The following is a 23091-nucleotide window of genomic DNA, read 5'->3' as shown; positions in this document are numbered from 1 at the left end:
ACTCTTTGGAAAGAAGCACGATGCACCATTGCATATGTAGTTTAAACCGTAATGAGAAGAGCCAAATTGTTTCCTCTTACAAGAGTTGTCTTACAGGCATAATAGTAAGAGGATTAAAATACATGAAGAATTGGGCATGATTTTTTTTTTTTTTTAACATCACTTTAGGCCAGCAAGTGTATTTTGGATAGCTTCATTTAACTCCTTCATACTTTATGGAAAAAATCTCTTTCCTCATTTCTGAGTACATCTTCCACTGGAAAGAACTCATAATGACTTGGTAAAGACTGGGGAAATTCAACAATAAAATGACAATAAGGAAATCCGTAATCATGAGTTTGGTCCTATGCAACATCCACCAGCAATCTAGCCAGAAGACCAGTAACGCCTTATAAAAACATATAATTTCTTTGGCAGTTAAGAATCAAGTTAGAATGTTACAAATTATAGAACAAAAAGAAAATATTTTCCCTACTTATGCAGAAAAAACAAAAGTGCCATTTTAGGCTAAAAATTGATTGCTTGATGTCATCACTGATGACCCTTCATAACTCCATAAAAAATTCTAGTCTTACGTCAGTATTTCATTGGCTTATGCAGTCATCCATTAATTCATTGTAATCTTTGCAGTTTCTATCATTGCCATGGTTGCTGTGTTTCCTAATGTATAGTATACAATATATAGTCATCTGCATAAAACCATATTTTGTTTTGTTTTAAATTTGTCTTTTAATTTTTTCATAGTTCAGATATAGAATTATTCTGGGATTAAATAAGGAAGACATCAAAGAAAGAAACAAACATTGTACAATAGCAATGAGATGACAATGCACGAAAGAGCTGGAATTAAAGTGACTAAAGAAAGTAGTGGTTTACAACAAACATTCCAAACCTCTCACAAGACACAGTCACCTGATTCTTCCTCCATTTTTTTCATGACTAAACCTCTATCCAACTTTTTAAAAGCTTCATATCTGAGAAGGTATGTTGTAATTCAAATTTTATTTAATATATAAGTCATGTGGGCAACACTTGGTTATTATATTCCTTATTTGAAATAACCAAAATAGTTATTGATTATGAGAAAAAGAGACAGTGACAGTGAGACAAGAAAATTAAATCTAGGGACACCTTAAACCAGAGTCCCAGTTTTGACACACTGAAGGAAGCATGGCTCAATGACAGGCCCACATAAGAATTTCAATCTTCAACAACATTTCTACCAATATTTACAAGAGCCAAGGAATCTGTCTATGACAATGGTTATTGAAACATTTTGCATCTACTACGCATTCCCAGCAGGCACAACTTCTTGGGAGACCCTCACTTCACCTGAAAAGAACACAGCTATCCCAGCTGCCTGACACCTGCCATCTTGATTCCCCAGTTCCGCCTCTTCCTGAATAGCCCATGCAGTCTCACAGCTGTGGTTTGCATCATCTTCTACCATGTACCATTCCATAAAGAGCCTACACTTCTTCCATTCTGATGGTACAAAACTGCAGCCAGTTTAGACTCTTTTCTCTTTGGAGAATGAAGAAGAATGAGTAAAAATAGGCAAAACTGATGAGTTCTGACGACAGTTCTGACGACTTGGACGACAAAGATTTTTATGACATCACACTTTGTTTAAACTTAGGGAATTTTCATTAAAACATGTTGATTACATGAAGATTTTTTTCTGTCCATGAGCACAAGTAATCTTTTACTAAGTCTGTGTATAATTTCATGTGGGACCCTTTGGAGGTGTGGGGGGTGGAGTCTGATGAACTCCTTCTTAGAAACTCAAGTTTATGTAACTGACAATTATAAGGAAAGAAAAACATCAACATAAAAATGGAATCTCCTCCTTTTATAAGACTAGTGGTTTGGGCAATGGAAGGAAAAGAATGCTGAGGAACTTAAATGTCCCTTGTATCATAACTGTTTCAAGGAAGGGACCAACCTCCACATCCCTTCCTTCCCTCCCCTAACTGTGCACTTGGACTAGAGCAATTGTGGGGAAGGAGTGACAAAATGAAATCATCGCTCCTGTCTGTGACCTCCCCTATCTTCCAGGAAGCATGTAGGGATCTATAATCCTCAGCCTCATTCATACCTTGGCTTTGAAATGCAACCTGAGAACAAAGAGCAAACTTCCCCATTGAGTCAGCTGCGGTCTCATTTATTGGATTCTACATTCAAATTCTAGAGACCCTCAGCATCATTGTTCATTTCTTAAATTTGCTGCCAGCCCACAATATCTTTCTAACTATAAATCTATAAAGGACCTTTAAGATGGGTCTTGAATCCATCATTTAGATAGTGATATCCTCTGCCTCTAAATCTTTCTATTTTGTACAACTACAGTGTAATTTTTTTTTGTCCTCTTGCTTTAGCACTGCCTATGCACTTATCCAGTTTCTGAGGATTAGCCTGAACTGGATGTCCTCAAACCTGTTTGGAAGCCATGCCCCCATTGCCATATAGTAGCTGGCACTTGAGGGCAGACTATCCATGGTCCCCATGTAACTCCTCCTCCCTCCTTCCAGTAAGGACTCAATGCCATAAACAACTTGGAATCCAATGGACCTAGAACATGTACTTCCAGAAATATTTTTAAAGACTTCTATTTTTAAAGATTTTATTTATTTATTTGACAGACAGAAATCCTAAGTAGGCAGAGAGGCGGCCAGAGAGAGAGGGAGAAGCAGACTCCCCACTGAGCAGGGAGCCTGATGCAGGACTTGATCCCAGAACCCGGAGATCATGACCTGTGCCAACGGCAGAGGCTTAACCTACTGAGCAACCCAGGAGCCCAAAGACTATTTTTTTAGAGAAGTTCTGGGTTTACAACAAAAAATGAAAGGGACAGAAAGAGATTCTCCTGTGCCCACATACAAATAGCATCTTCTATTATCAACACCACTATGAGAATGGTATTTTTTTTTTAAAGGATAAGCCTATACTGACACATCATAATCACCCAAAGTCCACAATTTACCTTAAGGTTCCCTCTCAGTAATGTGCACTCTTTGGGTTTAGGCAAATGTATGATGACATAAATCCATCATTAAAATATCATACAGAGGGTGCCTGGGTGGCTCAGTGGATTAAAGCCTCTGACTTGGGCTCAGGTCATGATTCCAGGGTTCTGGGATCGAGCCCCACATGGGGCTCTCTGCTCAGCAGGAAGCCTGCTTCCTCCTCTCTCTCTCTGCCTGCCTCTCTGCCTACTTGTGATCTCTGCCTGTCAAATAAATAAATAAAATTTTTAAAAAAATATATCATACAGAGTATTTTCATGCTCTAAAAATCCTCTGTGTTCTCCTTATCTATCTCTGTCCCACTCACCCCCAGACTACAGAATTTTTTATTTTCTCCATAACTTTGCCTTTTCCAGAATATCTCCATAGTTTACCTTTCCAGTTAGAATCATACATATGTAGATTTTCCAGATCGGCTTCTTTCACTTATTTATGTGCATTTAAAATTCCTACCCATCTACAAAATAGATTTTAAAACAAAGACTCTAACAAGAGACAAAGAAGGACTCTATATAACCATAAAGGGAACAATCCAACAAGAAGAAATATAACAATTATAAACATTTATGCACCCAATAAGAGAGCATCCACATACATGAAGCTGCTAATAACAAGCACGAAACAAGTGACCAATAGTTGTACAATAACAGTAGGGAGCTTTAACACCTCACTTGAATCATTGGAAAGATCATCCAAATAGGAGATAAGGAAAGAGTATCCTTGAATGATACTTTGGATCAGATAGATCTAACAAATATATTCAGAACACTCCATCCTAAAAGAGCAGCATACACATTCTTTTCAAGGGTACATGAACATTCTCTGCTATGGCAACACATTTCTAGGTATGTCTCCTAAGGCAAGGGAACTAAAAGCAAAAATAAAATATTAGGAATACATCAAAATGAAAAGCTTCTGCATAGTAAAGAAAACAATCAACAAAACAAAAAGACTGACTACTGAATGGGAGAAGATATTTGAAAATGATTTATCCAATAAATGGTTAGTATCCAAAATATTTAAAATCCAATTAAAAAATGGGCAGAAGCCATGAACAGACATGTACCCAAAGAAGACATAAAGGTGGTCCACAGACATGTGAAAAGATGTTCAACATCGCTCATCATCAGGAAAATGCAAATCAAAACCACAATGAGATATCATCTTATACCCATCAGAATGGCTAAAATTTAAAAAAAAAAAAAAGAAAGAAACAACAGGTGTTAGTGAGGATGTGGAGAAAAAGGAACCCTCATGCACTGTTAATGGGAATATAAACTATGCAGCCACTAGAGAAAACAGTATGGAGATCCCTCAAAAAATTAAAAGTAGAATTACTATATGATCCAGTAATTTCACTACTGATTATCTACCCAAAAAGTCCCAAAAAGTAATTCAAAAAGATTAATGCACTCGTATGTTTATTGCAGCATTATTTACCATAGCCAAAATATGGAAGTAACTCAAGTGTGCATTGATAGATGAATACAAAAAGAAGATATGTATGTGTGTCTGTATATATATATGATGAAATCTTGCCATTTGCAACAACATGGGAGGATCTAGAGTATCATGCTAAGTGAAATAAATCAGTCAGAGGAAGACAAATACCATATGACTTCACTCATGTGGAATTGAGGAAACAAACAAAAAAAAGACACAAAGAAACCACACTCTCCCTCTCTCTAATTTTTTTTTTTTTTTTAAAGAAACCACTCTTAATTATAGAGAACACACTGGTGGTTAGCAGAGGCAGGAGGGAGGATGGATTAAATAGGTAACAGGGATTAAGAGTATACGTCTTTTGATGAGCCCTGAATAATGTTTAGAATAGCTAAATCAGTATATTATCCACCTGAAACTAATGTAACACTGTGTGTTAATGATAACACTGTGTGTTAAATAATTAAAACATAAATTATTATTATTTTTTAAAGGATTCTTTCTTGTCTTTCATGGATTGACAGCTCTTTCTTTTTCACACGGAATTTGTGTGGATACACCACAGTTTATCCATTCACTGACTGAAGGACATCTAGGTTGCTTCCAAGTTTTAGAAATTAGATATAAAGTTGCTATAAACATCCATGTGTGGGCTTTTGTGTAGACATAAGTTCTCCAGAAGGAATTTTTATATATTTCTCACTTTCCTGAGCAAGAAAATACATCCAAGTCCATTTCTCGGTACACATTCTCCTCTCTAAATGGGATTTCACACTGAGCCCACTTTAGCTTGACAGATTTCTGATGGTTGTCAGGAGCCAGCGTTTGCCCATTTTTGTGTTGACTTTGTGTCCTTAAAACCGAAGCTTGATTTTCTTATAGTTTTGATGAATATAAACTCCTGGTCCAGATTGTGGGCAAGATAAAGAATCTCTTCGTATGCTGTTGAGAATAATGTTCAAAGAGGGGAAGAACTGAAAAGAGTCCAGAGTTACTAAGAAGTTTATGGCTCTCCACCCATTAATTCTTTCAAACATACATATTTGTGCAAATGCATTTAGCATACATATTTAGCATACATTTAGCATACATGTCCACAAAGAGGAAATATTCCCATCCCCCAGAGTCTAAAAATTATGAATGATGCAGAAGCCTGTGACAAATAATGGACATTCTATAAATGTATGTCAATGACTTACATGAGAAAATTAAGTATATATATTTTTTAAAAGCTGAGCTATTAAAAGCTCTACTTTAGTGGAGGACAGATTTAGCAATACATATCTACAATACCTGTAGACATCAATAAAGCAAACCAAAGGTAAGCTGACACACAATAAACTTACTATTTTGGCTTGATAAGGGATTTGCTCTGCCTTATTTTTTAAAAGATTTTACTTATTCATTTTATTTGACAGAGAGAGAGAGAGAGCACTAGCGGTGGGGAAGGACAGAAGGAGAGGGAGATGGAGACAATCTCAAGGAGGCTCCCTGCTGAGTGCAGAGCCCAGTGTAGGGCTCGATCTCACGACCCTGAGATCATGACCTGAGCTGAAACCAAAAGTCAGACACTTAACTGACTGAGCCATCCTGGTGCCCCTCTGCCTTTCTTTTAAGAAGTCCCAAAACTTAGGGACACCTGAGTGGCTCAGTTGGTTAAGCGATTGCCTTTGGCTCAGGTCATAATCCCAGCGTCCTGGGATTGAGTCCCACATCAGGCTCCTTGCTTGGCAGGGAGCCTGCTTCTCCCTCTGCCTCTGCCTGCCACGCTGTCTGCCTGTGCTCGCTCTCACTCCTCTCTCTCTCTTTCTGACAAATAAATAAATTAAATTAAAAAAAAAAGAAGTCCCAAAACTTAAAAATGATGTGTATTATATTGATAAAATCAAATACCCACATGTTTTATTGCCACTAATTAAAAGATTCAGAAAAAGAGAAATTAAGGTAGTTTAAGAGGAGGCTCAGAATGAACTGTCTGACTGGAAGTTTCTTAGATGGCCTGAAGAAAAATATGAAACACACTTTCATGCATTGCTTCCTGCAGACTTTTGAGAGAAGGATGACTGCGCACTGTATTATAATCTTTGGCAGAGGTTCACTTGATCATATTTTTAGAAATTTAATGTAAAATAAAAATGCAAACATTTAGTCTCTAGACAAGTATTTATATTCCTTGTGATGACACTCAAATGACTTTGGCAGGATTCTAAGGAGTTGGCAGTTTCTACAAAATATGCCAATTAAAGAATACAATGTTCCTACGCTGTATCATGCCACTTGCTTCTACAACACAAATATTGAACGCTTATCACACGCACTACCGGATACTCTATGGTAACATGTCTGCTGAGCTCCTGGTCCTTTGGAAAATGAGACTGAGTCATAAAAAAGGAGGCAAAATATCATCATTACTCAGGACATTTGGCAAAATAAGCTCTGTATGTTAAAACATGTTAAAACAAAATTATTTAATAAAACTAAGTGCTTTAGTTCAACTCAGCATAGGTGTTCAAGTGAATCAGTGAACAATAAAGAAACTAAAATAGAGAATGGCATTCTATCACTTTTTTTTCCCCTTTTTTGGTTTCTGGTTAAAAAGACAAACTGTTTTCCTTGTAGATTTGTTTTTGAAATATTATAGATTTGTATTTCAAAAATAGTTAATGATAAATAAACCATGATTTTCTACATGTATGAAAAAAATTTTTGGTATTCTTCTTTTTTTCATTTTCTGTAGACACACATAAGATTTACTTTGAACTTATTCAAAAACATCATAATAATGCATCGACTTTATCTGCTTTCAGGCTCAATACAGACTGGCTTTTTTTTTTTAAGATATTATTTATTTATTTGACAGAGAAAGTCACAGTGAGAGAGGGAACACAAGTTGGAGGAGCATGAGAGGGAGAAGCAGGCTTCCCACTAAGCAGACAGCCCAATGTGGGGCCCGATCCCAGGACCCTAGAATCATGACCTGAGCCAAAGGCGGGAGCTTAACGACTGAGCCACCCCAGCACCCCCAGACTGGCTTTTTAAAAAATAATGAGAAAACTCAAGGTTTTGTGATTTTTTAAATGTTGCTAAAATTTAGTACAGATCATTTATTTTGTTTAAACAGAGGCCAGCAAAGCTATGGATATTTTTGGCTAATTCCAAAGGATATGCAAGAATAAAAAGAATTAGGCCAACTCTTCGAAGGAATAAAGGAATGTTTCTAATGTGGAACAATGAAAGTATCACTTATGTCATAGAAGGCTTCAAGATATATGTGGGTTAAATTCCAGGAAAAAAGATAATTCTCTAATAAGCCCCATATGTATATGTATATATAAGTCTGGAAGACAGACTTTTTTCAAGCAGACAGAAAACATGGACCAAACAAACCCAATGGAAGCCCAATGGAAAGTCCACTGTGGAATTAGTACACAAACTGTGCCTCAGAGCACACTCGCACACTTAGAATAGTTTGAAACAGAAACCAAGCCTCAAGAGATACTGTTTTACTGCAGTCCTAACAGGGAAGAAGAATCTGTAAACACTCACACACTGGAGATGAAAGAGGCTCAGAGAGAATTGTAGAACAAAGTACCAAATGTATTTATTTTGGGCTTTGATAAGGAAAAGTACTTCTTGAAGAATGTAATGTGGATTTTATATTAGTTGTTCTTTATGGCAGACGACCTGAACCAACATGCAAGCTTCTTCCTCTGCTCTCAGAACCTTTGGTCAGGTTCTCTGTTCCTAAGAATTTCCAGTTTTACCATTAACCATTCATAAATGCCCATGTCTGGTAGACTATGGAGCTTAAACCTTACCAGATTCCAGCCAGCATAAGCGGGCTGTGGAAGGCTTACCTTGTGGTCCACTTCTTTTGGAAGAATGCAGTGTATCTTACTTAGGTGACCAGGTGTTTATATGCACGATAGTCAACTCTACCCACTGACAAAGAAAAACCCCAGCCCTATCTGAAAGCACTCTTTCAGACTGATCCTGAGTAAAATGCTCCTTTACGATCAAGAATGAACAACCTTTCTAGTCATGGAGAAGTTTCTCCTATATTAAACAAGTAAAGCATTTCCAGCATAGGTCCTAATTCAAGTTCGTACAGGGAAGAAATTAAGGGAGTGCGGTTTGTGGATTTGGGCTGCAGCTTTCCTTTAGTACTTCCACATGTAGCAAGTCTGGGGTTGAAAGGAGAAGAGAAGTCATTTGTAAAATTCAAAGTTCACTCACCATTCCGACTTTCTTCATCGATAGCAACTATGGTGGCTGGTGGTCCTCCCCTAGCTAGTTTGCAATCTAAAGAGAGAAAACAACCAAAGGTAAGAAGAAGCAGCTGCAGGACACTCACCCTGAGATGAAATTCATTGATATTTAAAAAAGAAAAATCCCACAATCAAATCAATAGGCATCATTACTTTACTTTTAATAATTTTTTAGCTTAAAAAAATTTCATGAGAACCACATAGATTCCTTGCGACATCATAACACAATCACTTTGTACACCACAAAACTACTCAAATCTTACTGAGAAAACACCAGCAGAGACCACTGGAGAGCAGAAGTCCTTCAGGACAGAGATAATGGGATGGTAATTTAACCCAAAGAAATAACATAAAGGAATGATTAACAAGGATAAATTGTAATTAAAGCTTCACAACAGAAACAAACATAATTGGACTTTAATTGTGATAAAGGGTCTAATTAAAGGGAGTGAATAGAATTTTAATAATGTTCTAAAGAGAATGAAACAAAGACAGACAAGCAGTGTTCATGAGGTTGTTTGGCATTTTTATTTTTGTCATCTTACCCTCATATTGCCAGTCTGGAGTCAAAAGTATAGAGTCATCAATGGAAGCAGATCAGAAAAATGGAAGAAAGAAAGGAAGAAAGAATATATGTATATATTTAGTGTGGATTGAAAGATATAAATAGCACTATATAACAACAGATACATCACATAATGACTTGAGGAAAAGAAATACATAAAATCCTTCTCTCAGATTTTCCAGTTTTAATGTAATATTAACACAGTAACTTGATAATATATGTCATTAGCACCTCCAAACTTTAATAATAAAGTTATTATATTACTAATATTATATTATATGGATAGGCTTGCAAATACTACAAAGTACATTTATATGTTCTCTGTGAAAAGGGAAATACAAGTTACTTCTGAACAGTCTATTATCCCTATGTTGAACAAACCTTAAGGATAGTGCCTGTACATCAAGAGACATGACCAATTTGTTGTCTAATGCCCTGCTAATACCTTGCCAAGAGTCTCATGATAACGAACATGTAAAAAGTACCATGAGCTATACTATCCATAATAATTAACATGTGAAGCCTTTGCCCACAAGATGTCACAGCTATGCTTGTGAGATGTAAAGCACTCTGGGAGGTCTTCCGTGAACCTGAAGGGGCTGTGTTGGCAGTTATAGCTCCAAAGCACAGCCCTTTGACTACAGCGTAAGACAGATTTGCTTAAAGCCATCCAAGTATGTCTGTTATTTGGAAGATTCTGTTTATTCATGCATTCATTTGTCCATTCATTCATTTGAACTCTATTATGCACATGGGCATGAATAATAAAGCCTTCAGTATGCTCCATTCTATACTGTAAGGTACATGCTGTCTCACGTGGAGCTGAAAATCTCAGAGGTCTCCGGTGTTTTTCTTTGCCTCCTCATTAATGTTCTAGGAACTCCAAGTCACAACATTTTAGATTTAAAATATCTCCGAGTCATTGCACTCCTCCTCCTTCCTCCACCCCCAACATACACGGTCACTCCTGCTCTTGCAATGATTTCCTCACTACCTCCCAGAAGCTTTGTTATCACCATGTGTTCATTGATTCATCCCGTGAGAATTACATTCATGCACCCAAATCAAAGGTAAAATAATGGCATCTCTCTGCACAAAACCGTGTATGTTTCCTCTGGAGTACAGAAAACTTTCTTACGATACCATTTAAAGCTTTTCAAATCTAAGTGGTTTAGGACAATATTTCAAAAGATGTCAGGTTTCAACATGGTTTATTTACAATTAAGCTTTGTGCCTTTCAGCTATATCAGACCCCTGACTCTTGCAGGAACATACTTTGGATGTTTAGGGAAGTTCTGTTAACTGAATTCATTCTTGCCTCTTTGTGCCCAGCAAAGCTCTGCTCCTTTTGGTAGAACATGATTTCTCCTATTTCATGAAAACTTGCCCACATCCCCACTTGGAATTTGTCTTTTACTTCTTGTTCTCATATATTTTCATCTAGTTTTGTATTCCTCTACGCATTCAAACATTATTCATTCACTCAGGAAAATTTGTGGATGAATTACACTGTGCTGAACAGGGGAATACAAAATTAACAGCTCTGTTCTTCAAAGGTCTCAGGTGAAACAGGTTGGAGACTAACGAGAACAAAGATGCATAAACAATCACACAAGTGTAGGGCAACGTGGTCCATGTGGAGGCAATTCCTTAATCAGTTCACTGACAACATAAATGATTAAAAGGAAAAAGAGACAATGCATGTGGGGAGTGGAAATGGGATACACAAGAAGGCAGAGGCCATTTGTGCAGAAGAGGATAAACGAAACCTGACCAGTTCTTTCCAGAAGCAGTTCTCATATTACCGAACATCTCTTCCCTTTGTCCTTGAGAGAGTAGTTACTTTTTCCAAAGTATTCCTTCACCAGCTGGGTATCATTAAATGTATGGGTATGCTTTCTCTACTCAGCTAAGCCAAGTGCGACTTCCCACCTCCCAGCTCTAACTAACCCCCTGACCCCTCCACTCAATCCATTCCCTAGCCACAACCAACCCAATTCTTGTTGGCTGTGCCATCCGCTCAAATGCCCTTCCTCCTTCTCTTCTTCCCTGGCTTGACTTCTATTTCTTTAAAAAAAAAAAAAAACCAAACCTGGCAAGGCATCCCCTCTTCCAGAAAATCTTCCTTGTTGTTAGCGCAGATTCAGTGACTCTTCTCTGTAATTCCTCAGTGCCCACGATGTTCCATGCCACACATTACACCACAGCAAAGACAAGTATGTCTTTCTCACAAGAGCTCATCAGACCAAATCTCCATCATAAACATCTTAACAACATTAGTAACCATCATAGTCATTACATTCCACCTTAGTAAACCAGTTCTTAAGACATGGTCCTAAAAGAATGTGTGTTGATTTTTCCTGAACTACAGTCTGCCCAGCTACAACCTCCCATTCAAACCTCCTCCATCCGCCCTGAGAGCTGCCTGAAGTCTCTGTTTTCACGACATCTTCAACATAGAGGTTCAGCTGTGGTTCCTCCCACTTAGTCTGCATTAGGAGACTTTCCCTAAGCTTTCCTCTTCCAGCAGACTCCACCTTCCCCTCACCCCAGTAAGAGTCTTTTTTTTTTTTTTTTAAGGTTCTTATTTATTTGACAGAGAGAGAAACAGCAAGAGAGGGAACCCAAGCAGAGGGAGTGGGAAAGGGAGAAGCAGACTTCCAGATGAGAAGAGAGCCAGACGAGGGGCTCAATCCCACTGAGATCATGACCTGAGCCAAAGGCAGACACTTAACGACTGAGTCACCCAGGCGCACTCTGCCCCCCCCCCCAGTAAGATTGTCTTATATCTAACAAATACTTCAGTTATTTGTGATCAAACCAAAAGTGATGTATTTTTTTTTAAAGACTAACAATGCTAGTGAAGAGAGATTAGTCAGATATCTAAAAATAACCTGTTAATAGCATTGTTCACAACAGCTGAAATGTTTGTTTTGGAATGATGCATTCATGAAAGCATGATTAATTAGTTTTGAAAGGCCCCAAAGTATTTTCAACAACGAAGTATAGTCAGAATTGTCTTGAAAAGAAAGTAATTTTAGATGGAATAGCCAGGGATGTATTGTGTATGCAAAATATCCAAATGGACATCAAAATAAAGATTAGAAAGCAATTTGGGGGCTGGGTGATGCTGTTCTCTATGGCCTATGGATAATTTGTCCAGCACATGAAAGGCAGGTTAGTTGATGACGCTTGTACCTTGGAAATGGAGTTCCCTAATCTATTTAATTTCATCCTTGACTGTCTGGGTTAAATCACAAATTCATTGTTTTTCATGCCTCAAATTTCTAACCTCTTAGGCCACTACCTGCTTCCCATAACCAATTTATTGTAAAGTGCAGGCTATGAATACAAATATCTGAATGCTCAGTGTGATATATTTTTGCAAATTTGTCATCAAGCTAAGAATAAGCCATGTATTTTTAAATAATCTCATGCAACAAGTTGGATTTAACACCCCAAAAGAAGTATTAGAAAAAGACATAATATCCTGGTTTTAAAGGCACTAAATCTGTGATATGCTATTCTCACTGAAGCCTGAAGCTTAGAGCATGGCACAAATGGGTTACAGAAAGGCAACCATCCAAAATTGTCAAAACATGCTCATTCCTTACCAGGAGGTCACTATAGGCAGGAAAACCACATTTCAAACTTAGCTTATTTTCAAAATATCCTTTTATGGCCAAACAATGTGTTTTCAATAAAATTTCAATAAAACCTACTTACTTGTTTGGTGTTTGTGGGGGGAGGGTAATATTGATATTGTAGGTGCCATGGCTGTATTAATCACTTGCATATTTTACTTACCATAGACCTCTCTTCTGAGTCTGGGTCCTACTGTCCAGGTGATACCTACACTTGGAATATCAAAGTTTCCTTAAACATATTGTTATCCTGAGCCCAAACTTGGCCTCTTTCAGTATGTGTTACATCAGTGAATAAGCCCACTTCCGCATAAACCAGAAACCAGGTGATCACCTTGGAGTTTAACCATTTCCCTCATGTGCCTGGACTGAATCCACCAACAAGTCTTGAATTCCTACAGAAAAAAAGCTTCTCATATCTACCTACTGCGTTCAGTCTCCCGTGTCAGCACACTGATCCAATCTCTTACTTCTCAAACAGGTTTGGTAACTATTTTCTCTATTGGCAATCTTGCCCCATTCTTTAATATCTTAATCTACATGATCTTTTATAAGGAACAACTGGCTTACCATTTCATGATCTTCCATTGTTTTTAGGTTAAAACATGTTTTTTTTTTTTTTTTTTTTTTTTAATGACCTACAATCCTCTGCACAGTCTGATTTTAGAATGAAAACCAAACTGCAAGGCCTACCAGGACCTGTATGATATGGACTCCTCTTCTCTCCTCTCCCATCTGTTCCTGTACGTTCACTTGTTGTCAACATTCCAAATGGACTTGTTTCTTTTCCTCAGGTATTCTATTCTCCATCCTGAGCTACCTCAAGACCTTTCCATATTGCAGTATTTCTTGTTTCTAATCTTTACTCTCAGCCCATCATTCACTTGCATATCCTTTAGATTTTGGTGTATGCCTTACTTTCTCAAAGAAACCATTTCCAAGCCTCAGGTTCCCTGATATATACTCTCATAACTCTGCCTTCTAGTGCCAGTTTATGAATATCTGATTCCTCACTGACAGATCTTGTATTCCTCAGGGTTGTGTCCCGGGGCAGATTTTCTAGAACATAACTGATTCTCAGCAATTATTTATTGAACAAAAGAATTTATGGCTTCAACCAAATTTACACAACTTTTTCAAAGCCCACTGTAACTTAATCTTTATTTTTCCTTTTTAATATTAGAAATATCATTCTCATATACAAGTAATGGAGAAGGAATGAACAACAAATTGTCTTAAGATAGAATCATTAATGCTACCTCAGGAGAAGTGTGAAGGGGAAGCAGGATGGGCGAGGTCAAAATAAGTCACTTGGGTACACAGAGCTGAAGGCAATCAAGACCCAACAGTCAGGAAAAGCCTTTTACCTTTTTTTTTTTTTAGCAGTGTAAAAGAATCTAGAAAGGAGGCCTATACCAACAAGACAGTTATCACCAGAGATAACTATTTCATCTTAGAGACTTGTCTGCATGTTAAGGCAAACATCTATTTACCAAACACTTCTTCTTCACATTATCCTGTGAATTGTCTTCCTCCTCTTTGAAGCCCCAGATCCCTGTCCCTTTCCTTAGTCCAAGATGGTATGTATATAAACCTCAACTGCCTGGCTGCCTTTGATTCTCATAGCTTTGTGAGTAATTAATTTTGGTTTCCTCTTTTTAATTTGTCATTATGGGGGTGGGGTGGTTTCAGCCAAGAACCTAGAGAGATAGAGGGAAAATGGCTTTCCCCTTACATGTGAAAATCTACTACTGAGGTAAAAGAAGGGATAGGCCAGTTTTGAAGGACTTTGAGATTCTGTGGCATGAGTAATGGAAGACTGTGGAGAGGTCAGAATGATTGAGAAAGAGGAGAAATTGAAAAACAAGGGAGGAGAAGACGTTCGCTTGTCTCCAGCTGACTAAAATTTCTGTTAAGATTTTATATGCCAACAATCCAGTTGTCTGCACTGAAGAACAATCAGGGAGCAAGACCACCAATATCCTAATAATAGCAAGATGTGTCCCAAGGTCTTTTTTAACTTGGTCAAATTGTACTTGAAGAAATAAAACTCAAAGACCTCAGATACCAAATATTTTATGACAGCAAAAATCACCACTACTTTTGTGTCACCTTAGAATTTTCACACTCCTATTTCCTTACCAGCTGCCTATGATTATCAATAAATTATTCTATCACCCAGCAGGGTATTTGATATTATGGAATCATTCAATGTATTTGTGGTACTATGGAATATCCTCCTTCATGGAAAATGGATAAAAGAAATAACTCATTAAATTCTTGGTCATTTCAAATCTTTTGGGAGAGTGTTTTCAGATGTTAAAGCAATTGATCCCTAATATAGTACAGAAGTAAGAACATGTGCTTTAGAGTCAGAAAACCTAATTTCAAATCCTAACTGTGGTCTTTAATAGTAACATAATATTGAACACATTATTAACTTCTCATACCTCAGTTAACATAAATAGGAATAATAGCAAGTGTAAGTACCTCATAGATTTATTGCAATAAGGATAAATGAGATTATCTATGGTAATTTCTTAGAATAGTGGCTAGCAAATTGTACAGGCAGAATACATACACTTCTAATTTTTACAGTATCATTATTTTAGAAACAATATATTTGGAAAGTCATTCCTATTTTTCCCTCTTGATCAAAAGACAGTAGAGAATCTCTTGGCTTCTCCTAAATATTCATTTGGGGGGTGATCTTATTGACGTATGTGATCAAGAGGTACATTCCCATTAAGGATAAAAGTAGTCATATGAGATGGTACTGATGATTGAGTAGACATAAATATGCTAGAATTCTTATTGCAGATATCAATGTTAGATACACTATCTTAGATTAAATTTAATAGAGGCATATATGATGCTTGAAGTCCAGGTTTAGAAGGTAGAGGGGTGCTCACAGTCATCCACTGGTTCCTCTGTAGTCCTGAAATGTACTGGTGTCCAAGTGATCAAGCAGAAAGGTCAAGAAAGACTTATAGATCTCATGAAACATCTACTCTTCTCAGCATTCCTCTGGTATCAGTTTGGATATTCAAAGTCATCTGAACTCTCTTGTTTAGAAGCCAGTATTTGCACACACACACACACACACACACACACACTCTGAATAAGTTGCTTAGTTCCAAGCAATCTGGCCTCTCATTCAAAGTGGTTCTTGTCTCTCTTTAAATTTCATGTTGCACAGTTATTTTACTTTCAGTTTGCTTGTCACAAGCAGCAGTCTATTCTCACGTTGATTTTCAGAATATTCATTTCCAGATAAATACACATAGGAGTGAAATCTGAAGACAGAAAGATTCCCTCATCCAGTGTTATTATTAACTGGATTATATGATTTGGTTAAGATGTTCCAACAGCATGGTCTGGCAATACCCCCTGAAGTCATTATCGAGTAACATTCTCCATCAAGGCTTTCGTTAGGACACTTTATGGTAGAGACCGTGGCTCCCTCAGCTACTGTTTTCTTCTGAAGTTACTTCACTTCACTGTAATCAGTCTATCAACAGCAGTAGGCTTGTGCATGGCTGGCATTTGGTGAGAGAGAGAAACGCATTCTTAAGAAGTTAACGGATGAAAGCAATCGAAATAAAGACAAATCAGGGGCTTGTACAAAAAAGGCAGGGTAGAAATTGTCAGTGGAAGTCTGATGAAAAGATCAAGCAAACATTTTAAGGTTATTTTTGCTCACAGGGAATATTACTATACTTGATTATCTTATAATTTTATGTAAATGTATTGTCCAATATGTTAGTCTTTGTACCCAAATGTGAATTTCTTTTTTTAAGAGTTTATGTATTTATTTTTGTGTGCATGCATGAGAGAGAGAGAGACAGAGACAGAGAAAGTATACACAGGAGCCTGAGAGAGGGGTGGGGGATGGTGATGGGGGAGAAACAGAGAGAGAAGCATCACATCTGTTTTCTTCAATTTTTCCCCCAGCTTTGAGATATTATTGACATAGAACATGCATGACTTTAAGGTGGATGATGTAATGATCTGATCCACATCTAGGCTGTGAAGTGACTGCCAGAGTAAGGTTAGTTAGTACTTTCATACCCTCACATCATTTGCCCCTGCGTGTGTGTAAAGCATTTAAGCTGTACTCCCCGCTAAACTTTCAGCATAGAACACAGAATTGTTAATTATAGTCACCGTGTTGGACATTAGAGCTTCAGAAATTTCTCATTTTAGGGCTGGAAGATTGCATTTTCATTTATTTTTAGATTAAGAAATTATCTCTTGATTTCTTTTTCGACTCATTGGTGTTCAGGTATATGCTTAATATTCACACATTTATGAATTTTCCAGTTTTCTTTCTATTACTGATTTCTAGTTTTATACCACTATGGTCAGAAAACAAATACTCAGTATGATTTAAATCTTACATTTGCTTTGTGACCTAACAAATGACCGATCTTGGAGAATGTTCCATGTGAGAAGAATATGTGTGCTGTTGGATGGGATGTTCTGTATGTGTCTGTTAGCTCCATTGGGTTTAAGGTGTGGTTCTAGTTCAATGTTTCCTTCTTGATACTCTATCTGGACCATCCTTCCGTTGTTGAAAGTGGAGTATTAAAGTCCTGTTATTGTTTTGTTGTCTGTCATTTCCTTAAGAACTTTTTATATTTGCTTAATATATGCAGGTGCTCCAATATTGGGTGCATATATAATTGTTATAATTTCTCATTTAATTTATCCCTTTCTTCAATATGTAATGATCTCTTTGCATCTTATTACAGTTTTTTTTTTTTTTTTTTACTTAAAATCTATTTTGTTTGATGTCAGTATAGCTACTCATGTTCTCTTTTGGTCTCCATTTTCATGGAATATCCTTTTCCACCCCTTCCTTTGAGTCTGTATATGTGTTTGACACTAAAGTGATCTCTCACAGGCAGCACTGATGGGCCTTGTTTTTTAAAACACTTGATCAATATCCCTTTTGATTGGAGAATTCATTCCACTTTCCTTATAGCAATTATTGATAGGTGTGGAATTACTATTCCCATTTCATTGTTTTCTGGCTATTTTGCAGAACCCTTGTTCCTTTCTTCCTCTTCTGCTTTCATTTCTGTGAACTGGTAATTTTCATTTGATATCTTTGATTCTCTCTTCTCTCTCTCTCTCTTTGTAGATCTAGTGAGAATTTTTATTTTTAGTTACCACGGGGCTTACATAAAACATCTCATAGATATAGCAGTGCATTTTAAGGTGATAATGTGTCTTTAATTGCATGCAGTAACACTACACTCTTACTGTCACCCCTCATAATTTTCATTTTTGGTGTTACAATTTACCTCTCTTTATACTGTGTATCTACAACTCATTATTGTAGCTACAGTTATTTTTAATGCTTTTGTCCTTTAACTTCCACCCTAGAGTTAGGTGATTAACACACACCACATCACAGAATTAGAATATCCTGAATATTCGTGATTCTTACATGATTCTTACATTCTTGCCTTGGTGTCTGGGCATTTGAGGAGGTAGGTACGGCTTCTAGTCTTTACAGATTGGCTTTGGCAGGCAAAGCCCTTCACCAGTCAGCTCATCCAGAGACTCTGGTGGTGTCTGTGGGCAGGCTTACTATTGGATTCCTTGGGTGGACAGATATGGTGCCTGGGTCAGCAGGGGGTCAGGCCTGGTGCTTTGGCACATGGAGACCAGCCTGGTGCCTGGGTCCATGATGATGAGCTCAAGCATGGGTTTACAGGGGTCAACCAGGTGCAAGTTACTACTGGTGAGGATATAGATTCCGAGTGCCCAAGGTCTAGCCCAGTATTGGGATGGGCCAGGAATCTGGGTTTCATGGAAGCTGGCTTGAGGGCAATGGGGACCAGCCTGGTGCCTGGGTATGCCTAGAGCCTGGTCTGGAGTCAGCCTGGTGGTTAATTCAGTGAGGACCTGTGTGTTCTTAAGGTACATGGGCAGTCTGGTCCCTACAAGCTGGTCTGGATTCTAGGTCCATGGAGGTTGGCCTGGCACTGGGATGGGTGGAAAGTCTGGGTCTGTAGAAGTCATCCTGATGCTTGTGGGTGCCAACCTTGTGCCTGGATTTGCAGGGGCTTATGGAGAGCTTAGTGGCACAGAAGGTGGAAAACACCAGGGTAATCTAAGAATCCCAGTTTGTTGAGGCTGTTGGAAGCCTGCCAGTATCCTTGGGAACCAGTAGGCACCAGTGAGGTCTGGGAGCCTCATGCATATGTTCCAGGTGTAGCAATACTTCAACAAAAAGCTGATCCACTAGATCTACAAGATCCATTGTGCTGGAGTACATTTCCTACTAAGTGAAAGAATATGAACTTATATTTCTGGACCATCAGAAGAGTGTGACAATATAGAACTGTTTTTAAAGATTTATTTATGTATGAGAGAGAAAGAAAGAGAGGGAGCGAGCACACAAGCAGGGGAAGAGGCAGAGGAAGAGACAGAATCTCAAGGAGACTCCCCACTGAGTGCAGAGCCTAAGGGGATGCAGAGCCTTAGGGGATGCAGGGCTCAATGCTATGACCCTGAGATCATGGGCCTGAGCCAAAAACAAGAGTCTATGGTTTAACTGACTGAGCCACCCAGGCTCCCAATTATGGAACTTTCTGTTTCATTGTCTATGATATAACTATTCTATGTATGAAGTGTGGGGGCTGTTAAAGGAAGCAGGGAAACATATTTGGTTGCACTGTCTGGCTGGAAAATTCACATATTTAAATACACATAGATAAGAGGAAATTCGGAAATGTTTTCCCTTTGCTTTATTTTCCCATTTCTAAATGCTAGGGACATTTCTCTTCTCTCAAGAAGAGAAAGAAGAGGGACACCTGGGTGGCTCAGTTGGTTAAGCAGCTGCCTTCAGCTCAGGTCATGATCCCAGCGCCCTGGGATCGAGTCCCATATCGGGCTCCTTGCTCGGCAGGGAGCCTGCTTCTCCCTCTGCCTCTGCCTGCCTCTCTGTCTGCCTGTGCTCACTCGCTCTCTCTCCCTCTATCTCTGACAAATAAATAAATACAATCTTAAAAAAAAAAATTACAAAAAAAAAAAAAAAGAGAGAGAAAGAAGAAGGCCTAAGAGTGGCATGGTGAGAGGCTAGAGCTGAGAGTTATGGGAGAAGTGCCTAAAAAATAACAAAACCCACAAAATGTCGGTGTCCTACATCTCCATGTGCTTCTGTGGCTTGCTTTCACTGTCTTCCTCAGGCACAATTCCTAGTGACACGATGTGCTGAGGGCCAAACAGCTAGAAGTCATTCCAGGGGACAGCTGAATATAGAACCACAAGCTCCCAATGAATCTCTGGTCTCTTCATTGTGTCACAATGAATACCAAGTGTCAGAGGGGTAAAGTCGTCATGTGTCAACTATTCTTAAAATGATAGTCTTTCATTTCACAAATAAGCCTTTTCTGCATCGTCAACCTTGCAGATTGATATAAAAAACAAGTCAGGGTCATAATATGATCCTACATTTCTTGGACAGAGAGAAACTTTGGTTGACAAGTTTGGCAAAAGGCAGTGTGGCCACGGTTCAAACGTGCCTGTGCTTATTCCAATTAATCCCTTCAAGAAAAGGAAGGGGGTACTATAATTTCAGACAAAGCCATAAGAATAAAAATCATGTTATTGATAAACTATTTTGTGGGGGGAGCTTGGAAGTTTTCCTTATAGTCCTCAAAGACTGAAAATAGCCAAGTATTGAAGATGATGATACCACCCTTGGCATTTAGAGATGATATTTTTGACAGGTTGGTATCCACATGTACAACACACGATGCATGGAGCTTTACGTCCTGCAGAGCCTACCATTCCCAGGTTCATTTTTTGACAATCGTCTGTACAGACACTTGTGGTTTTGAAGGGCTGCTGCTATTTAAGAGACCTTCTGAAGGGCAGGACTCCGTATTTATTTCTCTGTGTTTGCTCATATCACATATTTTGCTGACAGTGAGTCTGAAGGACACTTTCTGGTTATAACTGCCCCTCTTCTTGCTTTCTCAGTAACACGGTTTCTTATTTCACATTTTGCCCCCATTCCTAGCTTAGCATGTCTGATGGTACACACTTGGCAATTTTCTGTTGAGAGGGCAATACTACAAATAGCAGAAATTAATCTTTCCAGAACTTCTGTTACATCAAAATAATATTGTTTTATCTCTCCGCAAATTAGTTTACTTGAATATTGGCAATGGACTTGTTGGACTGTTGTTAGATTTTTTTTTTTCCGCATTAACTTTGGTAATATCCCTAACATCAAGGGGTTTTTTAAATTTTATTTATTTATTTATTTTATTTCAGTGATCACAGGCACAATCAAAAACCAGAGAATGAGATGAACATAGCTCCCAAGATCCCAAATGTCTATACACTAATGGTCAAGAACTTGATACGTAGAGAAAGATCGGGTCCTTCACTCAGAATCAAAGCTACTTTTCCATACTCCTATAATAAAATTTATTTTCTTCTTTCTTAATGCATAATGCATTATAAAAACTAATACAGGTAGAGAATGTGTAAGAAAAAATAGACATGCCTAAAGAAAGGCACAATTTCAATGTGAGAGCAAGGGCAGAGAGAGTAAAAATCATTAAAAGTATGTACAAGAATTCTCAAAGCATAATTGTCTGGAGCAAATTCCGTCCTTCTGTTTGTTCTGCACTGGTTCCTGGCACATTGTACTAATTAAAACTTATGCTAATAACATTAACTCATCCTCCTAAGTTCTAATTTATTCAAACTCTTTAAAGAATGGAAAAGCATACTATCTATTATAGAGAGATTTACATCTTTGGGATTTATAATAAAAACAAATCCTAATTAAAACGAAATGGTATTTTTGTTCTGTCCAATTATTTAAAAAAATATTAAAAGAATCCTAGAGTTGGTTAAAAAGTTAGGAAATGCCAAGTACTAGGTGATTTGGGGGGAGATACAAACTGTTTTTTAAGAAGGCAGAAAAGAATGGCAAGGTTTTTAAGAAAACTGCACTTTCATGGGGAAATTTTACTCTGGGACCATACTTATATAGAAATAATCAGACAAGAATACACTGCTGCTACAAGTGCAAACAACAGTAATTGTGTTCACTCGTTGTGTTTCAGGTATACTCTATGGTATAGAGGCAGGTCCTGCAGATGGTCCTGCCGATCAGCCCACCCACTCCCACTGTTTATCTAGCATGGGATTTTGTTCTCCAGAAACTATGGCCCTTGAACAGGCATGTCCTAGATTCATTCACAGTAGGATTCACCTGGTAACCTGCCAAAGAGAGCAAAATGTCATGACACACGGAAGAAAGAGGGTCCTGAGACCACGAACCCAGAAACACAGAAGGTGAGAAGCGTGTGTTTCTTCCAAGGCAGGTGTGCAAGATAAAGGAGTGGGAGGTACAGGCGCTGCAGATGTTGCAGGTGCTACACCCAAGGACACAGGTGCTGTAGGTGTGGGTACAGCTGCTGCAGGTGTGGGCACAGGTGGTGCAGGTGGTGCAGGCGTGAGTGCAGGTGTTGACGGTGTGGGCACAGGTGAGGCAGGTTCACGTGCAGGTGCTACACCTTTGGGGACTGCACTACTCATGGTCTGGATCCTCACAGATGAGTGTTTCTCTGTCTTTCTTCATCCTGCCTCTAATCCAAGCTTAGTTTTCTGACCCTTCCAAGTCACCCAATCCACTCCAGACTCAACAGGTTCCTTGCATTCTATTTTTTGTGCTATAAAATCTGATGATTTGAAATCAGCCACAAGGAAGTATGTTTGTGCCATTGAAGAAATTATGATCTTATTTTAGGTGGATTTAAAACTCATTTTTATTAAAGATTTTATTTATTTATTTACTTACTTACTTACTTATTTATTGAGAGAAAGAGAGCACAAGGGAGAGGGAGAATGAGAAGCAGAATTCTGCAGGAGAATTGCCATTGTCCCTCAATGCGGGACTCAATTCCAGGACCCTGAGATCATGACCTGAGCTGAGGACAGATGCTTAACTGACTGAGCTACCCAGGTGCCACTATGTAAAAACTTTCAACAAAAATCTAGTAAATGATTATTATTATCATTATTGTTTTTAGTCACTTAAAACTTCCTAAATTGCTCATGTATCACACTTAAAAGAAAACCCACAATAAAGACAACTTGGAATATAAAAT

The 23091-nt window shown here is 38.1% G+C and overlaps 1 protein-coding gene across 1 annotated transcript in view; it reads right to left on the bottom strand.

Annotated features, from left to right (window-relative positions):
- The window catches only part of PCDH15 (protocadherin related 15), a 731887-nt gene extending 709368 nt beyond the window's left edge, over positions 1 to 22519 (bottom strand). The window contains exons 1-3 of the mRNA XM_045081472.1: positions 22334 to 22519; positions 20106 to 20188; positions 8706 to 8824 (exon numbers count right to left, since the gene is read on the bottom strand). Coding sequence (XP_044937407.1) covers positions 8706 to 8824; positions 20106 to 20188; positions 22334 to 22519 — 388 coding nt within the window. The remainder of the gene's footprint in view (positions 1 to 8705; positions 8825 to 20105; positions 20189 to 22333) is intronic.
- Positions 22520 to 23091: the final 572 nt, after the last annotated feature.

Source organism: Mustela putorius, unplaced genomic scaffold, assembly GCF_011764305.1.
Source record: "Mustela putorius furo isolate JIRA1106 unplaced genomic scaffold, ASM1176430v1.1 tig00000577_pilon_pilon_pilon, whole genome shotgun sequence".
NCBI classification, from domain to species: domain Eukaryota; kingdom Metazoa; phylum Chordata; class Mammalia; order Carnivora; family Mustelidae; genus Mustela; species Mustela putorius.
Note: the sequence above shows the minus strand (reverse complement) of the source record. Positions and strands in the feature narration are given on the sequence as shown.